At 29.3% G+C, this 15,012-nt stretch overlaps 1 protein-coding gene across 1 annotated transcript; it reads right to left on the bottom strand.

The window, feature by feature from the left end:
- Window positions 1-3,059: 3,059 nt before the first annotated feature.
- On the bottom strand, window positions 3,060-14,058 carry LOC113517241 (syntaxin-7). The gene is made up of 8 exons (XM_026901860.3): window positions 13,847-14,058; window positions 13,641-13,751; window positions 9,147-9,216; window positions 8,473-8,623; window positions 6,657-6,750; window positions 5,486-5,610; window positions 5,006-5,161; window positions 3,060-4,602 (listed from the first exon to the last, which is right to left on the bottom strand). Exons 2-8 carry the CDS (start codon window positions 13,744-13,746, stop codon window positions 4,516-4,518), a joined length of 789 nt encoding a protein of 262 aa, XP_026757661.1. The 5' UTR covers window positions 13,747-13,751; window positions 13,847-14,058; the 3' UTR covers window positions 3,060-4,515.
- Between the last annotated feature and the right edge of the window lie 954 nt (window positions 14,059-15,012).

Below are 15,012 nucleotides of genomic sequence, written 5' to 3'. Positions count from 1 at the left end.
TTATACATAACTTACTAAATAACTAAACAAAATGTTAAATTCTAGTAATGATAAAAAGTGAAAAAATAACTTGAAAGCAAATTAGATACTTCAGTACTTGTACAAACGTTCCTGATCTTCAAGATAATATCCTCATTTCTAGAATTTAAATATCTCAAAAAAAATATAATACCATCATATTTTTTTTTAAATACCAATAATTCTATATAAAGACTTAAAAACAGATTAATTTCGAATATAAATGGATTAGTGTATTCCCTAGATGGCGATGTAATAGAATCACCATACTAGTAACGTGTCACGACCCTTTTCAATCGTAGGATACTTTAAAACAGCGTCAGGGAAAAAAGTACAATACACCGGTAAAAAAATCCCATAAAATAAAAAAATAATAATAAACTAAAGCGCCTGCCCAGCGCAGTTATAATATACTGATAGCATCCCTCAATGGGGTATACCAAACAAGTGGACAGATGCCGTCAAATTATCAACCATTAACTGTCCACTGCTGAACATAGGCCTCTCCCATAAGGGGGGTTTTGCCAGTAGTATACCAGTTTTACATACAAAAACGTTTTAATGCCCCTCCTACATTGTCTACAGTTTTGAATTGCTTGACGCGAACTGCACGCTAATGGGTTAAGATGTGTAGAACGATTAGTTTTAATCTCCTTTCCACAACAGTCGCAAAACATCTTTATTGTACAAAAAGTATTTTGGTGAAAATTATTACGACATCAATAGTGTATAAATCGTGGCAAAACCAGTGATTTTGATTTAAAAACTAAACTACCGAACCAATTTTGATAAAGTTTCTATGTGATAGGTAGGTTATCCTTTCAGATAAAAAGAGAATTTTCCAAATAGCTTTATAACTGACGGGGTTATAAGGTAATAAACATTAAAAAGTAAAACCTAATTGCGGACCTCCTTTTTGAAGTCGGCTGAAAAGAAAAAATAAGTTTTAATCGACTTCAAAAAAATTCAGATGATTTGAGAACCTCCTAAGATTCTTATTTTAAATGAATTTCTGTGTTACACGATTACATCGCCAAATTTAAACCAATGTTCACAATTCTATTTGTGATCAATAGCATTCATTCTCGTGTTGGTTGATGCGAGGCAATATCTATATATAAACACATGATTCTGCGTTCTAAAGCAAAATAATTTCAATAGAATGTCTCTATGAGATACCACATCGTTCATTTGCTAGCTATTAAAAAAATATAACTCATTAGATCAATACCGAATTCAAATAAAAAACAAACGTAATAAAAATATAAAATTTATGTTTACTAAAAACAAAAAAAAAGTTATTTATTTCTTCAAATTATTATTTTCTTATTAGATTTGGTAACATGTTAATTGCTATAATACATATGTACCTAACTTATAAAAAATTAATTTAAACATTCCTCCTTTTACACATATTTAAATTTTATAAAAGTTCATCTCAATAAACAGCATCTAAAAATAACAAAATAAAAACAATTAATTATTTTTTTTATAAATAATAACAAAAATTTTCCAGCAAGTAACGTTCAGAATCAACGGTGGTAAAGTAAAAAATACAATATACATTTTTCTATTATATTCCTCATAACAGAATAAATATATATTGTAAAATAAATGTGAATCGTCTTTTTCTGTTCAACGGATCATCTCCACTTCTTCTTACGTATTGAGACTACTCAAGCCAAGTGGGTCTAACCCTAAGGTACCATTTTTCTATACGTATCTCTTAAACGAATATTGATACTTTTGCGGAAATTACTGTTTTATGGACCCTCATAATCAAAAATTATAATAATTTTGATTTAATCTGTTAGAAACTTAGATCATATTGGTCCTTGCAATAAAGATGCCACTGTGATATCAAATTGACATTTTAATTTTAAAGATAGGTTTAAAGACCGCCTCAGGATCGACCCCGCTATCCTCTCAGTTGCCTCTCACTTGACAATAGAATATTTATGTTCAGTTAGTTAAAATATAGAGTTTCAATTCTATTTTTATTATATTTTATTTGAATTGATTTAAGAAAATTACGCATTACTTGCAGTATTTCTTTAATACAGTTACAGTATACTTGTACTGATACTACTTTCCTAAGTAAGCATATTAGGTAAGTAATGCTCACCTAGTCGATTAAATAAATAAAACACTGATTTTTTAATAAACGCTAAATATCAAACAAAAATTAATAAAACCGTTGTTATTAATGTTTTAAAGCTAGAAGAGGATTACAAAATAGTGGCATATTAGCTATATCAATGTCCATTTTAATTAAAATAATATTATTTCAATAAATATAAAACTGAAATAAATGTATAAATTCATTCCAATTGATCGTACTGTTGTACTGATTTGTAAAACATAGTTTAAATCAACTTCCAATAAACTTGCGGTCGGAAATATTTTTTTAAATACTTATAAGCAGAAACAATATCATCTGCATGAAAAATTAATTAATTATTGATTTACTATAATATTATGCATTGTAAGAGGTAATTAAATAGACAGCACGAAAACAAGAACGACAAAATATATACTACAATATAAATTTATAATACAATGTTCTTTACAAGTGCTACATAAACCTTAAGGGATATCATGACAATCCTCTGAAGCAGTGTTATATACACATAGTACTAAATCGTAATTGTATAAAGAAATAAAACTGTAAACCCACATATATATGAGATAATACATATATATATATATATATATATACTATATATATATATATATATACAATAATATATATATAATATACTATATATATATATATATATATATATATATATATATATATATATATATATATATATATATATATATATATATATATATATATATATATAAGATGAAGATCCGAATATATAGCCTCTGAGGATAGAATTGATTTCCTTAATAGCTATACCGAGTATAATAGAAAAAATTATATGAATCCAAAAAGAAATCCACATATATACAGAAAGATTTAAAGATCGCGCGCAGCGGTATGAACTGTGAGAGACATGTGTTCCAAAGTGTATTAAATAAATAAAATAAAATAAAATAAGAAAAATAATATAATTCTTGTCTAGAACCACATTCATTGGAGTTTATAATTACAATTAAAATAAACATAGTTTGCTAAATTTGTTAAAGAAATCAAATATTGTAAATGTGCTCAATTATTTATTTTGATTAATAATAATAACTACCTGATTTGTAAAATCTTGTTCTATCCAAATCAAGTCAAATATATGCTCATATCAACAAACGACATTTTATTTTTAATTTTAATTTATCTAGATTACATATTGTTTACATTTCGAGTTGTTACACTCTTTCTCTTACAACTTTTACATATATAAGTGCTGTGGTAAGAATTAGCTATACGTATTACACAACTACACAGACTACCTGCATCTCGAGTAAGAACATCCAATGTTATGAGAAACAAGACCATAGACATATTAAGTCAACCCAGAATACCAAGGCCGGGGCGAATTTTAAAAAAAGCTAATTTCGAAATTGTACCGAACGAGAATAGAACTCTGCCCGCTAATAATTAATGCTCCTTTCCACTCAGGGTTTGCTGGAAGAGAACTCTTACAGAGTTAAGCTCGCCTGTTGTACATCTTTATTTTATATATATATTATATGTTGTAATTTTTTCTGTGTACAATAAAGAATAAATAAAATAAAGAACTCATCAAATCCCTTTGACAAGCCTGCCCTGTACCACGAAGATTAAGTTCGTTAGGCATAACAATTGTATAAGTGAAAATTGCATTGATAAATGATTTATGAAAACATTAAACGCTATTATTTTGACATACTCAGCTTAGTCATATAATGACATTTCCATTGCTTTACTATTGTCTCGTTTGGAATGGAGTATGCTAAACATGGCGAATGTTGGTTGAAAACACTTGTGATGTTTCAATACATTAAATAAAATGATATTCATTATTTTGTATTTTCTAGTATAAATAATAGGCTTTTCTCGGTCCTAAGATATAAATAAAAGTCAATTTTACTCCTAACTTTTTTAATTTATAAAGGACTCGTTGAATTTGTTTTTGGTTCTGTAAAGAACGACATTACATTCATTATGTATCAAAATTTCTTAAGCTAGTATTAATATTTTTGCCATTAAACTGACACTGTCATCGACAATACGAAATATTTCTATACATAGAGTATATATTTTCTTTTCATTTATTTGTTTATGGGACCATTATATTTATATACAACACATTAAAGTATAGAGTTAACAGAAAATTTAAATTTACATACAAAATATTTGGTGTTGACTAAATTAAAACACATATATTTACCTCAGCTATTATTCCCATATCACGAACATTCTAAATATATATAGCCAATTCTTACCACCGGCTACATGAGAACATTTGAATCAACAATCATATTTAATAAGAGGATACACGTTTGTATTCAATACAGTTATATTTACATTAGAAAAGCTCAGCAAGTGTTCCGTAATGTGATCGGACTGTCTCAATGTTTGAAAATAATGATTAGAATAATCAAAATTACTATTGTCAGAATGAGGCCCAGGAACACCTTCTTCTTGCGCAGTTTGTTCTGTAAATAACATGTAATTGTCACTACTAACATTCTAGGTTAATAGAACATCCAGCGAGGTCGTTCTTGGAAATATCCATAAATTTGTTTTAAAATTCAGTTCAAAATTTCTTATTTGTAAAACTGTCTTATTTTTAACATATATATAATGCTAGAAGAATCTAAATAATTCTAGCACCTTTGTAAAGCCTATAGGATTGGAAATAATACAACCTAAAACCAGTTACTTTAACATAACATAACATTAGTTTAATAATATTTTTTTTTTTATTTACAACTCAAAATATATATGAACCGATTTATGTCATTAATAATTGTAATTATTTCATCTAACTAACAAAAAATGTAACTTTACGTTGAAATAAAAAATAATAATATTTAAAATACGTGATAACGTGCTCACCTTGTAATTAGCGGCCTCGCTAAGTTGCTGCCGTCCAGCCTCGACGTTCTCGGTGGTATATTCTACATGGGACTCTATGGAGTCTACCACCACGCCCTGGTCGTGGATCATCTGGCCGAGATCCTTGAAAATCTGGTTCACGTCCATAATGTCATTCTGCGAACAATAGAGTTCATTATTATTGAGTTATATATTTTTTATTCAATTATGAATGACAAACAAGCTGACTGCCCACCATCACCTATAGACTACAACAACATCACGGACATCCCTGAATAAACTGTGATGCACAGGGCACACCTCGTTATACCTCCGTACCCTGTAACTTCACAGACATATCCCACCCCTCAAACAGAAGCACAACTGCTTCCCGATAGAAAAATGGGAAGGACAAAACAATTCGTAAAATTCATGTAAATATCAAAATAAAAACGAATTGCAAAGCTTCCCTTTTCGGAATTGCTTCAATATGAATGTTACCTCGAGCTGTCTGATATCTCTCTCCCGCTCCTCGAGCTCAAGTAGCTCCCTCTCGGTCTGCATCGTCAGCTGTTCTTGCTTGCGGACATTCGTGTCTCCCAGTTCCATCAATTCCTTATTGTTACCTGAACAGAAAAACGTATATATTGGTTAAGATTTATAACAATAGAATAAATCGATAATAATGGAGTATGGGTTGACAAAGTCACATTATTGCCACAATATATGTTTAGTTGTAAATATTAATTAAGACCTCATTAATATTGTAAAACTTAATTTAATAAAAATGTAACACGAATGACAACACATGAATGCTATCATGAACGTTGCAATATCAAGTGACGGTTACCACTTTCCATTAGGCTTGTTTGCCACTCTTAATTAATTGATATTATAAAAAGACCAAGCACGATAAATAAAGGAGGTCGCAATGTCACAGGTTTTTTCTATCTGACAAACCTTATTATATTATTTCTTAATAATATACTATTATTATTAAGAAATGAACTTTATCAATTAACATTATTTATTGACTGTACTTATTTATATTTAATAAGCAAATTGAAATAATATAAATCCCAAGTCATATAATGAGTATCTTCTAACTACATTTCAACAGTAGTTCATTTTCCTGCACCATACCGTAACCTCAATAACATTTGCATAAGAAGGATAAATTTCAGAATTTACCATAATATTGTGTATTGCCGAATGACATATGTTTAATGTTGAAGGATTCGACATCAGTTAAATTACAGGGTGGCTCCCATAGCGTTTTAGTCTTTAAAAATGTTAAAATTGAGGAGTAACAAGTATTATATGTCGTCCACGGTACTATTATTGTGCATCTTATCGTAGGCTACGCTTACCACTTTCTCACTCTGACGTCAAACTGACGGGTCGTGTTAGATTATTTGTCAACCAGCTTCAAAAAAAAGATGACTCTCAATTCCATTGTTTTTATGTTTATTACTTCCAAAGCTCAGCCTAACTGAGAGGGATGTCTATGTTCATTTCGATCAAGTTTTTCATTTAGATATAATAGCATAACAGTTATTGGGCTTAAAAATTGTATATACAATATATATGCATTGCTATATACATAGTATGATATAGAGAAAGACACTGATATATACACAATACAGCTAATATATATACAAAAACTACTCACTTCCCATTGCGAAGGGATCGCCGATGTTTATTGACTGAGATTTTACTTTCTTAACATCTTCTTTGTTCTTCTGGGCGGCCGACCGTTGCGTAGCCTGTGTAAAATGAAAGAGAAATAATTAACACAAATCTCCAATGCAGCCATAATTTTTTTCTATTTACAATTTTTATATATTAGTAAGGTTTAAAAAAATATAGGTAAATAGGATCAGTTTCACTCTACTACAGAGTCCTACAAAGTGTCTCATGAAGAGTGCTAAACGATTTAATTGTCATATCCTTGTTAATTAACCAGATGCATCGCGATTATAGGTAAATACTATTAGTATTATAATGTATACAATAATTTGATTTAATACCAAGCAGTTATACAAAATATTATCACATATTAGGTTGTTCTTAACAAATTCCATGTACTCTCTATCATAAGTATCATTTTTCTCGCACTGCCCAATGCCCATATAGTCAGTTTTAATAAAACAAGAAATTGAAAAAAATTTTTTTACAACAATCTCCTTTTACTGAAATCCGAGTACAGAGTATAAATAATCTAGTGATCCGATAACGCTACACTGATTTACCGATTTTGCTACCCTCTAATACCGGTACCATGCCAGTATGCGCTTTTAATAGCAATACAAAACTTTACATCTGTAATATAGTTTTTAATTCTTAGCTTTTTATTTATTCTATATTAACTTTGTTGACTACTCATTAAAAAATGCAAAAAGTGCACTTGCCGCAAGTGCTCATTTGTTACTTTCTTTTTATTTTATATTTAAATTATATAATGTAACAAGTTGTTAAAGATTAAATAGATATATGTAAGTTTAATTATAAATATATGCATGCCATTTGATGTGGCGCAACATAAAGGACATTTTGTAAACTTGATTTAACATCTCATCGACAATATTTCTAGCAAATAAATTACATTTGATATTAAGTTTAGTTTTAAATTTAAACAGGGTGTAAAAAAACGACAAATGACTATATTAACAAGAGAGCCGATAGTGAGAAAGAAGCGGTAGAACAGATAGACTTGTACTAAAATTTTATTTTTTACTATGAAGAGATGACACTCGTTAACAAATAATAACATTTAATAATTGTATAAGTACATTTTAATAAATGTACAATATACATAGTAATGTACATAAACCCAAATTATAGTACATAATTATTATCATTACACAAAAGTACAAATGAACTAAATATAAATGCTAATTAATCCATACGTGTTATCAAACTAGACTCGTCATAGATTAGAATACATGCTGAAACACGTAACACTCCGTGTTATTATTTATTTACAATCGTAGACTACAAAGGAAGCCATACAATCGTGTACAACACAATGCCGTGTCTACGCATTTGACTTTTAACGCAATTATCATATACGATTAAGATTTAAGAGTTTTGTATGACACGTCTAAGTATCACCGCCTTACAAATCTCTGCCGATACGTAATACGTGCATTGACGTATTTAGATCTAATATGAGGCAGCAGAGACAGTAGATTTCAGATATAATTTAAGACAAAAGTGGTGGCAGTATAATTAATTAGAGACCCACCTCGTCTTCGTGCATTATTTTTTAATAAAATACAACACATGTTACTTACGACAATGTAGCTTTCCACAATAGAAATACTTGTGCTTAACTGAGTTTAAGTTTGATAAGTAAGATAAGGCAGTGAAATTAAGTAAAGGTAAGGAGACAAACATCTTACGTTCTCAAGAATGCATTAGGGATGCCACAGTGTATTGCACCGTGCCTATGAAAGTCAATGATACAAGTCATAACAAATATGTACCTGGAATGCATTGAGAGTGGCCATGTATTCGTCGTTGAGCCGGTTGCGCTCGAGTTTGTGGGCCATCTGATCTGTGGGCAGCTTCATCAGTTCCATCAACAGCGATGATGTGTCCTTCGCCAATTTTTGTGTATAGTTCTGGATCTGACGTCTGTTTAACATATGAAAAAAAAAACTGTATTAAAAATAATGTAAATATTAAAATTTATTATTAGTGTAAAAACAAAGAGAAATAAAGTTTCCATTTATTTATTCATTCAACATGTTCCCCCTCATTCGCAAAGAAATTTAACTATCGTAAACTAATAAAGCTGTGCTAGCGATTGGAATATTTCAGCTCTTCCTTTCAACTATTAACAAAATGACAAAATACATTAACATTATTTTTATTCATATTTTGACGAATAATATAACTTATTATATCTCTTATTTATTCATCTTCATCTTCAGTACTTTGAAGACAAACTTGTTGACACCTGATACTTTTCCAACCACTACTTATCTTTTTAAATGAGTATACGAATGTTCCTTAAATAACCATAAGGAACATAAAAGTTCACCTAATAATTTACCTATCAAAATAGCTGGTAAATATAGTTACTGACAGTTCATTGTTACAGGTAATTATATATCTAACACAATGTACGATGGTAGTAAATTAAACAACCACTTACAGTTGAGTTCTAAGCTCTTGTGAATCCTGAGGAGTCTGGAGCTGATTAACCATCTTCGACATCGAGGACACTGTGAAATATCACAATATTGTATTCATATTGTAAACAAAAAATATGTAATGGTGGTATCATACCAAGCAAATGTAATAAAATCGAAAATCTACTAATCTTAAAACCATAATTAAATGAATTAATAACATTAATAGGGAACTTTGAAAACATCAATCAATCAATCCCATTAAAACAAACTTATTTTAAAAAAAGTTTGAATAGTATAACAAAACTCAAGCAATACATTTCAATTTACTGTGTGGTTCCGGCATAGAATAGGCCACCTCTTTATTGCCCGTGGATGTCGTAAGTATCGCCTAAAGGAGGGCGAGGGATGGGCAGCAGCGTCCCTCTTAATACCTCTAAAGTCCCAAGAGGAGGCTTATGTTCAGCAGTAGACAGTTAAAGGCTGATATGATGATGATGAATATATTATAATAGTAGAAATAAAAAATATTTATAAATTCCCGCCATTTAGTAATTCTAATGACATCCAAATTAGCCGCCTATGAGACAGCACATTTCATAATTTTGTTCGCTTGTACCTATATTAATGAATTGGATGGTGATATATTACATGACAATGTTGATGATGAATAATACCTTTAATAACATATATATACACTTGTATATATAAATATAGTACTACATCCAGCTATTACTGTACCCATACATTATTTTGCACTGGAATATAGACGTTTGTTCCCTCCCTTAGTCACTTTTTATAATTTATAATATTATACATACAGAAATATATATTCATTTTGATGTACATGTATACTTACTTAATTAGTATAAACATTTTAATATATTTTGCACAATCACATTAACATTAACGATTAATTAAACACAATGGATAATTATGTTGCTTTTATGTGAAATTTGTTAAAATGTTATCAGTAAAGTTTATTTATTATTTTTATGTTAGTTTAATGTTATTGAACAATCACTGTACGAAATATGAAAAATTTTATCTAGAAACTATTACTATAGTACTATTGTAGTTTTGTAAACACATAGTTAAGATAATAATTTAGCTAATTATAACCATTAATGTTAGAATTATTCGATCATAATGATATAATTAACATTACGCATCGGACATAATCGGTAATGAGAGTGATGAATTAGCCATACAAATTATGATACACCGTTATAAAGCAAGACCCTTATTTTTCATTCAAAATATGTTTGATTGAAAGTGTTTGAAGCTGGAAGATGTTGAACCTATATTTCTTATCTTAGCTTTTCAATATTAATGTCATATTATCAAAATTCTTATTAAGCAAACTATCTAATACTAAGCAAACTAACATTAAAACATAATCTTAAAAAAGACCGATTTACAAATTTCACTCCCTTTTTTTTCACTTTCCCTTTAAACTTAATCTTGCTAGTTACTCTGTTTGAGTCATATTGTTATTTGCTTTTCTATTTTTTTTTTTATAAATGTAAAAAAAAAATATTTATAAACATAAAAAAAAATTAGAATTAAATTAATTTAAAAATTTATAGTTGGTGCAAATTAATATTGTTAAAATTTTGTGGGCCCTGGTTGCCTTTATTAAAGAATTATTATTATTGAATACAGTAAATTGTTTGATAATAGTAATGTTTTATATATTTACTAGCAACCCGCCCCGACATCGCACGGGTTTAATTCCGTAAAAAGCATTTATATTTTTACTTAATAAAGTATTTTTAATATAAAAAATATACTATAATAATTTAAACAAAAACTGTTATTGTGTCTTAACCTTAATAGTTAATCATATAACATCGCGAACTTTTTTGTGAGTAATCATAAGTAATATTAATATGTAGAACACTATTCTATATATCATCAATAGTTTTTGTAACGTACGTAAAATAATGATTTATATAGGTAACTTTTTTATACCTTGAATTTCTCGCTTTTATTTGCTCAATGGTTGACTGGTAGAGAACACCATCCGGTGTTAAGTCCACCAAATCTAATCATAATCTATAGAATTTTACTGTGCATTAAAGTTTTATTAAATAAAAAAAACTTGACAGAGATTATTATTTTAACATATTAATAATATGCATACATTTAGATGTATGATCAAAATTTCTGTATTGATTCTACATCCAATCCAATCCTAGCCAATCTCATAACTCAGTTTCACCCACTAAAAAAGGTGTGAAATCTTATGAACTTTATCTTATAATCTTATAAAACTTTATTTCAATTACAGTTATAATTACTTGGAAATTGCATTGCATTATAATTGAAAAAATAATCTAGTACAAAATGTACTATTTTAAATACTAAGTAAATCTAAACAATGTACACAAGAATAAAATATTTTATTAGTAGAAAATATTGCTAAGCAATTGCCAAGTCATTATAACCAATATGGAAATAAAGACATCTAATATTGATATAGTCACTTTAAATGTTGATAAGTAATTGATTAGATAACAATTTATAAGGAAATCTTTGAATAGGTGCTTTCATAGACACTAACTGTTTTACTTAGTTAATCTTGTTTCGCAACTTTTTGTACTTTTCAAATAATGAGTTAGAAAAATTTAAAAATATAAACTGTTTTGGATTTTCTTTTATAACACCGGTGGCAGACAATTATGCGGCTTTCCTAATGGTAAATGACTGATGATGGCAACACCAGAAGCATTGAGGCAAGGAATATGCTCTTTTGTTGAAGGTTACAATGTCGTATCAGATCAGAAATACTGCTACTGAAAATTTATTCCAAAGTGTGGTTGTGCGTAGAACAAAGTGCTTTTAAAAGCACATGGTGGAGGACGGCCATTTATTGGTGGTTATGGTGGTTGGGTTGGAACTTTAATTTATGGCTGATTGTGCAATGATGAAATTCAGCAGCAGGTATCAATTCAAATAATTCTTCTGAACACTTCCCATAATACATGTGATGAAATATGCATACAGATAAAATTTTCATAGGTCGATTCGGATAGTAAAGCACTGATCATTATGATTTGAGCTGGCTGACATTGAATGTTGGTACTGTGGTGCTCCTGCCCATAGGTGAAACAGTATTCCATATATGGGGCCATACTTGAGCTTTATACAATTGCTGATGATGTTCATGTGTGAAATACCATCTCACTCTATTGAGCACTCTTAATTTTTTGGAGACCTTTCTCTACAGATGGCTTGAAAACTGCACATAGCTGGATATTTCAACATCAATGATCCCTACATTCAACTTTTTATCAAAGGGTGTACTTTGATAAAGTGAGAAGATATGACAAATGGTGTTTTTTGGAGTGAACATGTAAACTTGTGTCTTCTTAAGATTGAATTGAACAAGATTGTATTCACACCAGATCGAAAGTTGATCAAAAGAGGTTTCAATTTCAGATACAAATGTTCTGGCACTCATTAGTATGTCTGCATGATGTTTGCATGACTGGTATATAATGCATCCCTTTCACTGTCATCCACATAGCAATAAATATTACTAATCTGTAATATATCGTTGATATTCAGAAGAAATAGGGTCAGGATAGTACACAGCCTTGCAGAATAACAACATTCACAGGTTTTAATTCTAATTTAAGCATGCTCTGTCAACTACAACCTTTATGCGTTGGTCCTTGAGAAAACTGATGACCCACCTACACAATCTTGCGGGCTATCTGAATGAAGCTAGTTTTGAAAGTAGTACTTTATACCACACCCAATCAAAGGCCTTCACAATATCCAGACTTATAGATAAGGCCTTTTCCTTACACTCAATTAGCACTGCCCATCCATATATTAAACAAACTAAAAAATCAACAAATGTGCAACCCGTTCGTTTGGTGGTTTTCTAGGTATCAGCTGATTGGGTGACCATTTAGAGAAGTTGATGGTTAATGGTAGATTCCATACTCTTCAAAAATGTGGAACTGATTTATTTATTGCAATAAGCAAAATTATGAATGCTCCTAAATATGTAAGGTTGGAACTTATGGTATTTATCTAAGGGCCTATATTTACATACAACCTTATATTAAGAAAGAAAGAAATAATTAATTCCATTAATTATGGTTTTCTCACTGTAAAAATCACACCTTTCATTACCCAATATAGCTAGAGACGATCCTACTTGCATTGCTATTGTTAACTATTTTACCATGTTCATTAGTACCTAATATTATCCATTATTATATTATTCTCTTCATTACTATATTGTTCGCTATGTATCTATAATAGCTACTTTGGTATTTTATAAACAATACTTGAAAGTATTTCAGTCTGAGACATTATTTCACTTATTTACATTGTGACTCATACTGCATTACATATATTGGTATCAAAATTTCTCACGTATTTAACTTTCGAGTTAGTAATATTTTCATTTATAACAATAAATATAAAAATAAAACACTATAAATCGCGTTCAAAGATTTCTGATAATGAAATAACAAAAACAGCAATAAATTACTCACCATTTTGCGATATTTTCTTGATATTGCTAGCGACAGTTTGGGAAAGGCGCTGGAAATTATTTGCGCTTTCGTCATATGTAACGCCTCCTTGATACGATGTCTCCATGATTTCTATTTAAAAATAAATTCATAAAAGTAAATAACAAATACCCAATCGTAAATGACTAATTCTAAATACGTAGATCATTACAAATCATTTATAGTACCTATTTTACAATTTGCTACGTAAGATTGACTTTTGATTCCTCAATAGTAACAATTAGTATGCTGTTACTATAATTCTCGACAATGATTATTTATAATACTCGACCTAAGGGGTCTGAAATTAACAAATTAATGAAACAAAATCACAAATAATTCCCACGACCTAACAAAAAATTGACATACACATTAAACTGACTTCACAACTGTAGTACGACTGACGCTTGAATGACAGCGAATACCAAAGATAAACATGAAGTTTATAGTGAAGTGCTTCGAAACTCAAGATTTAACTTCAATGACGTTACGGTAATTAATGATCAAGTAAACGAATTTTTAAATTATAACAATGTTTAAGGGGGTATTCTGGTCTAAAGCCCTAATTTTTGGGTATTTTTCAAACTAGGATAAAAAAAATTAAAAACATTTTTATCCATTTGTTTATATAATATTTATTGATTTTTAAAGTATGTTAATAAAGATGTCGCTACATCTTGGACATTGGCCAAAAAAATTACGAATTACGAATCTTTTTAAAATACTTCAAATTACAATTTTTCAAAATACTATCAAAAAAAAAGTGATAAAAAGATGTATAAAGAAGATTCTCACAAATTTCAAAGGAATCGGTCAGATAGAACTTAAGGTATCGTGTCAACCACCTCAACAAAAGGAGTTTTGAGAAAACACGTTTGAAGTTTAAGAAAGATTTCCAATAGAATAATTCAGATAATAATATTTAATACTCACTATAGATTAATTGGCGATCCCATATCCATACATTGGACCTTCTTCTTTCTCAAAATCGAGTTTTTGTGAAGTTCTTTCTTCTAAATGAGCTATTCTGTCTGCTTTTGAAGCAGCAGAACATCAAAATATCTGCCGTTTATTGTGTGATCACTCCGCTCGGCCGGTTTAGGTGCCGCGTCACAAAATCCGCTGTATCTCCCAAAATAATTCGAATTTTAAAAAATCCTTTTTTTAAACATATTTTTGAAAGTCTAAGCTTTGAAACTATGCAAAATAAATTGATTTTTTCAATTTTCTAGACTAGAATACCCCTTTAAACAGGGAACATAAAAAATATTGCTTACCAATATAATATATGAAATATGAAAATAACATTTTATCTGATTGTAATGTATTACATTAAAGTACCTATTCAAATATA

This window comes from Galleria mellonella, unplaced genomic scaffold (genome assembly GCF_026898425.1).
Source record: "Galleria mellonella isolate WM207_F2 unplaced genomic scaffold, CSIRO_AGI_GalMel_v1 utg28, whole genome shotgun sequence".
In the NCBI taxonomy this organism is placed as follows: domain Eukaryota; kingdom Metazoa; phylum Arthropoda; class Insecta; order Lepidoptera; family Pyralidae; genus Galleria; species Galleria mellonella.
This window is presented reverse-complemented; position numbering and strand designations above follow the sequence as displayed.

Bases quoted from the DNA above. Each gene is read 5' to 3' on its own strand.
- LOC113517241 (XM_026901860.3), bottom strand. From the start codon at position 13,746: ATGGAGACATCGTATCAAGGAGGCGTTACATATGACGAAAGCGCAAAT. The intron at 8,624-9,146 runs GTAAGTGGTTGT...TATGTTAAACAG, and splicing joins CAAGAGCTTAGAACTCAACT to ACGTCAGATCCAGAACTATA. The intron at 5,162-5,485 runs GTAACATTCATA...TATTGTTCGCAG, and splicing joins GAGATATCAGACAGCTCGAG to AATGACATTATGGACGTGAA.